Source organism: Neltuma alba, unplaced genomic scaffold (assembly GCF_004799145.2).
Source record: "Neltuma alba isolate B1F8T4 unplaced genomic scaffold, ASM479914v2 tig00004490_pilon, whole genome shotgun sequence".
NCBI classification, from domain to species: domain Eukaryota; kingdom Viridiplantae; phylum Streptophyta; class Magnoliopsida; order Fabales; family Fabaceae; genus Neltuma; species Neltuma alba.
Genome location: NW_021633730.1, coordinates 36844 through 48411, shown reverse-complemented (window position 1 = coordinate 48411; position 11568 = coordinate 36844). Strand labels below are relative to the sequence as shown.

At 40.1% G+C, this 11568-nt stretch overlaps 1 protein-coding gene and 1 pseudogene across 1 annotated transcript; both read right to left on the bottom strand.

Annotated features, from left to right (window-relative positions):
• Positions 1–5: 5 nt before the first annotated feature.
• Positions 6–2827, bottom strand: LOC114744937 (truncated basic helix-loop-helix protein A-like; the record flags this gene model as incomplete). The annotated part of the gene is given in 7 exon segments (XM_028933081.1): positions 6–38; positions 40–108; positions 233–289; positions 383–397; positions 634–730; positions 2152–2406; positions 2559–2827. Coding segments are annotated over 7 exon segments (630 nt in total), but the record flags the coding sequence as incomplete, so codon positions are not given.
• A 4332-nt stretch (positions 2828–7159) lies between these two features.
• LOC114744928 (protein trichome birefringence-like 10) lies at positions 7160–10889 on the bottom strand (annotated as a pseudogene).
• Positions 10890–11568: the final 679 nt, after the last annotated feature.

The following is an 11568-nucleotide window of genomic DNA, read 5'->3' as shown; positions in this document are numbered from 1 at the left end:
GTCGAGTGCTCGGAGAGGGCGGGCTTTGGCGGTGGAGGGGTGGTGCTGCCGCTGGTGATCTGTGAAGAAGCTTTTCACGTGTTGGATAAAATTAAGGTCTTCCAGAACCTGTGACGTACACAAATATATTAAAGCACACCCTGGCGTCCTCACTCACAAAGACACGTACGATTAATTTGTTCAACGGAAACCAGCAAGATTAGAAGGAAATCACTATATATGTGTGTGTTACCTTATCTGTTGTGCCCAACTCTACGACGCCGTCCAACAGAGGTATGCACACCACGGTCTGTAGTTTGCATGGCGCACATATACGCATAACATTGTCAAAATTTGTCTGTGAATTAGCTAGGTAGTCTGAAATTGCAGGTTACATTCTTACCTGTATGCGAGCACTCTGGCCGGGCAAGAAATTTCGAATCATTGACGTGTAGTGACAAGGGATCACAGAGATAATAAGGAGGTGGTTAGTAAAAAGCTGTTGATCATATATTTATACATTCCAAATAAATTATCGATTAAATATTATGCTAAACGTTCAAATGGAAACCAAAGCAGTCCACCACGAGGCGTGGAAATAATTAATGCATGAATTAATGACAATAATTAGTGTTAAAATGGTGGTGGAAGCACCTTGGCAAGAATAGCTCTTGAAAACGTTTTGCTGTCCACCTCGTTTGCACCGGCAAGCCATACGTGCTGCCTCCTCGCATATGCTTTCCCCGGTAGCCTATAGAAGTTGCCATTCATCGTTAAATTAAAGCGAACCCCTTAATATTTTTCTTTTTAGCGTGCACCATTTTTAGTTTCTCTAGCTATACACGTCTCGAACATCTCATTGCAAATTGCAAAACTTCATATTTAACTAATGATATAAATTATAACCTGAGAAACAATTTACATTGCTATTAATGTATGGGCAGTAACTCCATTATAAATTGCAGATATTTGATGCCCTAAGATCCCAATCCAGCACCCCACACACCCACCACATGCTCTCAATTTTAGTTTCTTTCGGTTTTTTTATCCTCCAAAATAGCGCGGGTAGATAAAACGAGTCTCAGATTCCTAAGTACTTCTTGTAGATTGTGTGAGTGTACATGTGTATGCATAAGAGTGTACTATATATCTACCTATAACAGATGTCTCGCCAATAACTAGTTGAACCGTCAGCCTATCTCTTGCATGATCAAGAATCGAAAGGGTTAACTTCTGGTAGTGAGCAGGCACGTGGGTACAGATAACCTATATATAGAGGAACCAGGCAACTATTAGAAACAGCTATTGACGGCCGGACATATGATCGAAGCCGTGAGCCCTAACATAGTCGAAGAAACTAGAAACAAAGAAGGTGTGAGAGAGAAATGGATCGAGCGTTGGGATTGGGGAAGCTTCCTAATGCAGAATGGTAGCAAGTAGTGGCAGCTTTTTGGCAGTTTGAATAATGAACACATTATCTTGTCTGGTTTCTCGAAGAAGCAGATTGCGGATAGCACCCGTCGTATTCAGGCATATAATGCGCAACTAATCACTTGACCAGCCGGCCGGGCAAAATGTTTTTGCACACAATCCTCCCAAATTTATTCCCCCATTGCGTTATAATTAGCTAACTCTACCTACATCAAGGTCGTCACATGGATCAACTTTCTCCTGTGGAATCTTTACAAACTCTCGAATCTCGCTAGGACAAACGCATAAAGACTCTCAGCTATCTTATTACCAGAGAAAATTTGAGACTAGCTATACGGCCAGCTTTTTTGAGCTTGTACTGTGTCTTGTTTCTTATTGATGTTACATGAAATTTTCTGCTGCTTCACCGAATTTCCTTTCTTAATGGGGGACATGGATACTTCCGCCACAACAAATTCCAGAGAAACATTGAGTAAATTACTAAATTATATTGCGGAAATTTCTACTCGTGCGTACGGCTTAATTATTTCTTGCTGCCACTATCTTAATTGCTGTTATTATTGCTGCATTCAAGCTCCCAACACACTCTCGGCCTCATCAGATAAATTTTTCTCGCAGCTGGAGCTAGTTCTTTAAATAAATAATAGTTAAAGCTAGAAATGGCGTTGAAGCTTAACTAATTAATGATTTTGATAGAGCTTATAGCTAGCTAGCAAGTGAAATTGTGGAGGACATACGTACCCGACGCCAGGAGGAAAGGAGAAAGAGACACACATCAGATAAAACCATTCGGATTCGGTTAGGTCCTCGGGCGACAAGGCAGCACAAGGCCGTCGAGCCGGAGGGTTGGTCTCCCCGGCAGACAATGATTCGTAGAGCTCCCTAAGTTGCTGGCTTCTTTGAAGAGACGCTTCCTCGGCACTAACTTCCACTGGCTGCACAGTTTTCCGGGTCTTAATTGCCCCATTGTAGTAACCATCCGCCCACACCAGGATCCTTGATTAACCAAATCAAAAAAATAAACTCTCAATTTTAATAAATCATAATTAAGCTGCTACAAGTATTATAATTAGGAACTGTAGAAGATTGATGAAGCGATGACTGATTAACGAAGGGATGCATGTTATTGTGGGAGAATGAAGAAGTACCCTTGTTGGGGACAGGGTTGCCAGAAGAGACTATAAGTCCACTGAACCGATTGCACCGTGGCTTGCAGGAGAGTTTGAAGCCTGGCTGTGAGAGGCGCAGCCATTGTTTGGGAACAAGGCAGCTGAATGGCAGGTGGTGAAGAGATTATATTTAAAGGTGAATCATGAAGGGATCGAAAAGGGAGGGGAAAACGGAGAAGTGGGTTTGCATGAAAGGTGAATAGAGAAGTGGGTGAATCATCATGGGAACTGAAAATCAACTCTATTTGAGGGGCGCATATAAAAGCGGAAGGGGGAGGGAAGAGAAGGTAAGGAACAAAGGAAGAGAGAGGGGGGAAGGGATGGTCGGGGAAGAAAGAAAGACCCACAGATAGGGGAGATATACGTCAGGAAGGGGTATGACTTTGAGGTGGATGCGGGAGATATCCAAGAAAACCACATTTGAAAGCTGAGGAAAGTGATGAGAAGAAGGTTTGTTAATTGGTAGATAAACGGAAATAGGGTTATGAGAGCAGGAGACTTGGGGGGTAATTGACTGGTTGGTCTACCAGACAGTTCGCGGGTTTTATATATGTGCATATATGCGTGTGTGTATATATATATATAGAGAGAGAGAGAGAAGTAAGGGCGGAGCGCTGATTTGGTAGTTGTGGGAGAGAGGGAGGGCGCGTGGGTGTGGGTTTTGGGGTTCATGAGAGTGGGGGAAGGGCAGCATTAGGTGGCAGCTGTCTAGCCGCAGACCAGGCCTTGCTTTTCACTTACTTTTTCATCCCCTCCCTTCCTTCCCCACAGCCCCCGTGCCGCTCCCCCATTTAGGCCTCCAGTTTACCGTGATAATTACCCTCCTACCCTCATCCTTATTGCTGCTGCTCTTACGCTCTCCACCCACTCCCACGCATTAATGTTTAGTACCGTATACAATAATAAATAGTCCCGTCGGGGACGTCCGATGCACAATAATAAACAATCAAAATATACTAAATTTTATTAAACTTTAAATTAGTTGCATATCACCCTATAATCCTTTAAAAGTTTAAATTTAGTATGTTACTCCCTCCGGTCATATTTATAAGCTTTAAATTAGAAGAAAGTATATTTGTCTTAATATTAATATATATTATTTTATTTTATCACGAATTATTTATTCTTTCTCTTGTCATAATCTTTCTTATCACATTTTTTCACACATTCTTTCTCTTTTTTCTCATTTATTACAAGAGCATATTTGAAAACAAAAATATATTTTTAACCTATTTATTACTTTTAACTAATTTTATCTTATTATTTGTTATTTGTGAATTAGTTGTTTGAAACTCATAATAAGAACATGAGGGAGTAATGTTTTGTATTTTCACTATTATCTCCCCTATTACTAAAATTATGACTCAAGTTATTAGTTTGTAGTACATGTCATAATTTTCATATTTTTAGTTATGTGTTATGAATAGTTGAGATTTGACGAGTAATTTTAAATATTTTATATTTTTATTTGATTTGAGAAAGGCCTGACCGTTCTGTATTCTCCCTCCAAAAATCCCTTCTCTCTGTAATTAGCTTCATACACACAACACGAGGCCAAGAGCTTAACATTAAATAACGTGTAAGAATGGAAAGTAGGAAGCAAAAAATATGTGTTGGCTTACTGGTGTAAGAAAAAGAAGAAAGAGGGCGAGATGCGCCCTTGGATGTTTGACTTTCAGTTGCATCGGCTGATCAATCCTGTTGCCTCTTTGCTCCCTATCGTCCCGTCCTCGTCGCCCCACCCCTATTTGCACATTTAAAATCTGCGGCTCTCTCTCCCACTACACTGTAAAAATAAATTAATAAGGAGCCACACACGAGGAGTAGTGAAATTAGGTGAATGCTCGCATGCAATGTCCTTATATCGCTAAAAATGTGAACTTGAAAATTATGATGAGCCGCCTGACCACCTGCTATGTCCGCGCAATTTGTTGGTTTACTTATTTAAGAACGTCATCTCAATTCTAATCTAAGTCCCCCTCTTTTTACATCTTAATGTCCATCCTTCCAGCGTTGCTGCTATACTATTCTCACACAAATCATCTTCTCAGCAAAGGTTCAGGCCTTCAAAAAAGGGCTTCACGCTTACCCTCCCTTTAAGTGTTCTTGCTACTTTTTAAACATTATAAGCGGAATAAATATATTTATTACAGGTCAAGATTTTAAATATTAACACCCGCGTCCTATTTATAAGACTCTATTTGTAGATTACAAAAGAGGTCTTATAATTAGGATCGGAAATATTATTAAATATTTGGGACCTGTCAATATTAAGTGAAATTCGGATAGATTATTTGCATTTAATGCGATTTATAGATGATTTTTCGTTGGAACAAACTATTAACACCCGCTGACAATTAGTAGCTTAATCCCTTGGTAACTTCTTTCTTCGCCGTAGTTTACAGGACACCGGAACTTCATTTGCACAAGCTACTACAAGTAATACATTCCCAATTGTAAATTATACCCAAAACAAAGAATTGACAATACTACGTATACTCCTCTGGTCCTTAATATAAGACCTATTTAATTAATTTGACTAGATTAAAAAAGTTAGGTAAGTAGTTAATTATAAGACATGACATATTTTTCCTAAAACATCATAATCATCTTTCTTAAGATCTCTTTTTCCTCTTCTAATTGATTATGGTTGAAAGAGTATCCATAGGGATAATTTAAATAAAACTGATAAATATAATAAATAAATCTTATATTTAAGACCAAATCAACTCAACAATTGAGTCTATTAAGAACTATAATTTATTATTTTTATTAGAAAGGATTGAAAACTCAAAACTCTCTGGCACACGCGCCTAGATTAACGCTTATAAAGACAGTCTGATGAATTCGAATTGCAACTGATGTTCATATTAGTATATTCATAGTCATAATTCTTGAAAGATGGCAACAGATTTTGGCGTCACTTGCCTCAAAAGCAAAGAAAAAGGGCGACGGGGACCGGGGGGTAATTTTCCCCAGTGGCGTTGGTTTAATTCTCGCAGTGCCAGATGGCTGACTCATGACTCTAGGCGGAGCCTTTTGGGCCACAGTAGCCTTTTGTCATTCGAAAAAAACAATGCCACCCACCAAGCACTAAGGCCTCTTTGCATGTTACCCTAAAAACTATATTTAAATTTTTTTTTAGAAAACACTAATTTACATTTTTTCTTGATAAACAGAATCTTTTTTTTCTTTGCTTGAATGGACAGAATTGATTTCTCAAGCTTTACATATTCATAAATGGGTATGGATCGTGTTCGAATCAAAATGTTTTATATTGTGTAGAATAAATTTAAAATCCTTCAGGATAAATAAAGAGAAATTTAGGAAAAAGAATAAAGAGGGGAAATGGATTCACACCACTCAGTCACATGTTCTCCCCTTGGTTTCTTTCGCAAGTTTCTCAGCATTTACTGCCAGAGGATTTGGTTCAAGATAAAACAGCCTGGCAAAGGATCACTATATCCTACTTCAATTACGTAATCCGGGAAAAAAGGAACGAAAGTCTACGAAACCCCGTTCCTGAACGAGACGAAGAAACCGATTGTGCTGGGAAATAATGAAGTTGGTGGCCCTCCAAAATTGACAGGAATTGTGATTACTATGGTTTCTGTGTGGAGTATCGTGGAGGGTGTGGCCAACATTACCTGCAACGAGGAGAAGTATATGTCAGGTGATCCATTTGCTATTAGTTTGGCTTACGTTGTTCGTGATTTGGAGGCTGTCACTGCGACACGGCAAGATCGTGAGTACTACAACATTTCTCCTTATCCTAATGCCTTCGCCTATGGACATGCTGCTTGCAATCCTAATCTGATATCCTCTGAGTGCAAAACATGTATTGGTGTTGCTAAGACGGCCATGTTTGGAGAATGTCGGAAGTGCAAAGGGGCGCGCGCGGTGCTCCATGATTGTAGATCGGGTATGAGCAATACCCATTCGACGATTAGAGCCCCGTGTGGCTCGGCTGCCCGTGCACTTCTATGACAATAGTCTGGTTTAATATCATCGGCTGCATGCAATAAAACGGTATGTGCGATATCGGAATTCATAGCGCTGTTTTGATAATCTTGAAAACCATTGATTGGTCTAACTCCTAGACAAGTAAATATAGAGAGCGACGATATGGTGAGAATTAAAATCCTTGAAGCTGAAAGGCAGAAAGTTACCCGTTTAATGCTCTCTCCCAACAAAGCAGCTAGAGAAAATCAAGCAAAATTACCGTAAGCGGGAACCAGATTAAACCAACAAAGCAAAGAAACATCAAGTCGTCTGGCGCCCACAGGCAGGCAAGCGTATGTATTTAAATGGACTGAACAGGTACTATTCATCGTTTTATAATTTGCGCAACGTAACGAAACAAGTACGAATTTTGAAGTGGAAAAGGGGGCAACTTTGCCGCAAGGCGCAGTGCAGAACTCTGTTCAGCCGGACGACGCTGCTCATGTTACCAAAGCCTCGCATAATTCAATGGCAAGACACATTTCTCCATTGTTGCAGAATTTTTCCAGGCAAGGGGGATCCGTTTTCTACTCAAGAAAATATGCTGGGAATTACTGGCGAGTCTGTGCGCGCGTTTATAATATATATATATATATATATTAAAACAATTGGGCATACAAACCGTACTCTTTCTATATATCACATACAAACCTAAAGTACGAAGGAATCGGCTTGCATACTTCGACGGTTTTGATGATTTACAAATTCCAAAAAGTTGTGAAAAAAAAAAAATCCGGCGCCGTATACGCCTTCTCTCATCCGTCAAGTTTGTCTGCAAATTCATCCTTGGTGGAGTCCCCAACATTCACCCGACACATGAAATCCACGGTCCGGGCCACGCTGATCAATTGGTGCAGAAGTTCATAATGACTTGCAACGGCAGATCACAATAAAGAGAATCAGGCAATCATAACGAAGGAAGCAACGTGACTGGGATTGGAAAATTCTGGTGCAGCTCCGCATGGAAGTCCCGGCAAACTTCTCACATTTATCCGCCACACCGATCCTATGAATTTGACTTCACATCTTCATTTGTATAGACAGTGCGATTTGTCTCCCGCTTAAGCAAAAGCGCGTAAAGAATCTCATTCCAAGAATCAGGGACACCAGGTAAGCACCAATGGCTGCAATCTTCCCGCTGCAATGCGGCTATCGTGTTATTAGGCCCCAGATAGTAAATAGATGCATGCCCATCTTTTCTGCTTAGAGACATTTGTGTCACATTTAACAAGTCCAGATTCTTCGTTTCTGATTTGTTCAAGCGCCCTGATAAGGCGTCGATGACAATTTCAAAATGTTTGTCAGATAGTGGAGGCAAAGACCCAAAATCAGGGAGTGTTTCCAAGCGACAACTGCCACCAGTATTCCAGTCGCCACCTCTGCCACATCCTTGCAATGTGTTAGAATTCAGTCATTATGTTTTTTATTGGTGTTAATAATCGCCAGAGCCACTAGCAGATACAGATACGAGTGACTTAGCTTATAAAGTCATTTCCTTAATGAATAATGATTTCCAAGAAACGAGGAAATCAGTCACAAGTTAACTTGAAAGGAACAATATGGAATATGTTATACAAGGAAACATGACACAAAAGCCGTGGAGTCGCAGCAACAGGCTACTAAAAGAAGGATGCCTTCATTTTTTTCCAAACTAATTCATAATACGTGATTCATTAATACTAGAGCACCCTGACCTTCGAAAAGGCAATGGTGCAACAGATATTTTATAACTATTAGTTACAAAATTACATATGTTTCTCCTCTATGTCCAAAATGCACAATTGTCTAGACTTGGCTATAATGTTAATTTGTATTTATGGCGCAATGGGGATTGTAGCTCAGAACCCGATTAGAAGACCTATGGTTAGAAAATATCAAGCATCTAAAAATATAATAATCAGCATGCATGAAATGAACGACCTAAGTTTAGGCAAACCTGAAATGCACAGGAGCATAAGTTCGGAAAAGAACGTAAGTCTTGTTCATGTTTACTTCACCGCCAATCCAGTCCAATACTGTCTCCATTGATTTTCTGAATGCATCCTCTACAGTCATATTCATGATCACTTCCTTCCCTACTTGGAAGTAACAACCCCTAAAAACATAAATCAATCCTAAAGATTAGACAGCTAACCAAATCGGGCATCAAATTATTCTTGCAAACTTTTCCATATCCTTGTAAGAGACATGACAAGGGGGCGCTTTGAAGATTGAATTAGTGAGACAAGTAAGCCATCTCATCTAAAAACCTAAGCAGACGGGAACTTACTTACATTTTAGTAGTTTTCTCGTTATTCCACCAATGTCCAGCATTAAGAACCAATATATCTGCACCTCGCCACCTGGGAGAAGTCCAGTCCATTAGGTCAACTCTTAGAGTCATTTTTACCTCTTTAGGAGCTCCAGTTGGAGCCCGTCCCTGCACTATAAGAAACGGAGATCTGTAGTACTCCACAGTGCAATTAAATCTTCAAACTTGAATGCCAAGAAGCCAGTGTGTTTTGTGATTGGACTGCCATTAACCTCATACACGGTGTTCTTGTTCGAAACAACAGAAGAGAGCATACAAAGGAGTGATTCCCACTGGTTCCTTCCAATTGAATCACCAACAAATACAAGCCGCTTGTCCCGCAGCTTTTCTAACATCTTCCTTGCATCAAACCTTTAATAAGAGTGAAGAGAAATCCCATTAAGATTGTAATCCAAAAACAAACCAAAACTTCAGAAGTACTTAAAAATGTTTAAAAATCAAACTTCAGTTTATAAACTAAGGTTTCTTGATTGCCACATTTCTATTATTAACCTTGATTAAAGGCCATGGATCCACTTCAAAGACTCTAGACATAAAAAATTAAAATCATGAACAAAAATGCGGAGAGTGAAGGCCTTTCATAGCATAAGCTAAAAGGTGCAACAGATGAAGGCCTTTCATAGCACAACCTAAAAGGTGCAACAGATGCATGTCTATATCAGATGATGCAGCTGCTTACAGCACAATCCAGCAGAATAAATAGTAACGAAGCAGACTTTACGTTTGCGAACAGGAACTAACAAAATGGCAAAATATACAGAACTCCAAGCATTGCGGAGCAATCAACGATTGAGTTCGACTGATCCACTGAAGAAAACATGGAATTGCCCAAACAGCCGAGGGTTGACAAAGACAAGTTGAGTATCAATAAAAGAACGAAAAGCTTTCTTTTACTTGATGGTGTGGGTGTAAATTTGCCGTGCCTTTCCTTGAGGTCTGGATCATAACCCTGCTGTTTTCTTACTATCAATTCTCTAAACTTCAGAATCAAATGGTCGATCACGTAATGCATTGAAAACAGGAGTAGTTTATATTTCAGCATTGAAGCAGGAGTAGTTTATATTTCAAGGCAAAACAAAAATGAGCGGAAACCTCGTTAATTGTAATGCTGTAACCACTTAGCTAAATCAAAATTCTCCGTAGTTCGTTTTCAGGAGAACACCAGTAGCCAAACACGTAGGGAACAAGAAAATACTAAATTTTACAATATTATCTGTCGTCATTTCCTCAGTAACCGGAATCGGAATCTGAAAGTAAGAATATAGAGAAACCTGGGCAAGTTGCAAGTTTTGGGCTGCCAGCGCCACTTCGTGTAGAAGCTATCGGGCCTACCATTCTCAGAGCAGCGAAACCTTGATCCAAGAATGAACAATTTGTGGAATGATATAGTGGATAGCTCTCATCCCAAATCCAATTGCCATCAAATACATCACACCCATCTCCCTCTTCACCCAGAAATTCAACCCGCGCACCCCCAACCAAAGGTGAAGGTGAAAATGAGGACGAAAAATGCAGTCCCAGCAAAGGAACTCCCCGAGAGCGTAGCCCCCTTATTGCAGCACCGTAGTCAAGGTAAAAGAAGCAGCTAACGAGGAGAACAACGATCAAGAAGAAGCCAACTACGCCCAAAGAAGGTTCGAGAGTGTTGCAGAGCTTAAATTTTTTGAACAAGTCCACGCGGGTCATAGCGTCCCCCGAGTCCTCCGAAGCTGCACTCTTGCTCACATTCATGGGTGGGTTGGCGAAGGGTACAAAAGGCGGGGGATTTCGAGGCTTCAGAGACAGATGGAAAGAGGAATAAAGAAGTGAAGTGCAGGAAGACGGAGGCGTTAAGGGCAGAGAGGCACTGTGCTACATGGGCTTGGAGTTCGGCATCAAGCAGGGGACGGAAAACAAGAAGTTAACTAAGAAATGAAGAACTGGTGAGATGAAGAGGAACAAAACCATTATGATGGTTGCAGGTTTAGGTTTGGGAAAGCAAGGGAGGTTCCAGCCTTCCAGCATTCTGCATTCCGATCGTGTGATAATGGTGATAGGGAAAAAACAAGTATTTTAATTTTATTTTGGGAATAAATAAAGCGGGGATGGACCCCTGACCCTGAGCCGCAGCGGCCAACCCAAAAAAAAAAAAAAAAGAGTGGGAAAACGAAGATTAGATCGAAAATTAAATAATTTATTATTGTTTTGTGGCAAAAGAGTGATGATTTTTATGATAAGAAGATGGCCCCCTGTATGTACTCTTTTTGAAAAGAGGGTCAAATATAGACAATAACGCTACAAGTAGGAGGGCCCAAGTTAATTGATGGCAGTGACTATTGTGGGAAAGGAATAAAAGCCAGATTTCCGTAATTACGTGCTTGGTTGGCAAATTAAAATGTTGAATTAGCTAATTACTGCTTATTTATTATTCATTTATTCGCATGGTCCATGTCGGGGAAGCAACTGCTGAAGTTCTTGGAACCCATAGCATGACAGCTGATCCGCATTCATCTCCCTCCACGTATCAAAAGGTCGTGACTTCTCATGAGTCCACATTTTTATTGCCCACCAATCATTGTTATTCTTCTCTCAAATAAATATAGAGCCCCTTTAGTTTAGTGTAAAGTACATTATACATTTCTGGTTTAAAAAAAAGTACGTTATACATGAATTTTAAGAATATTACTATATTTTATA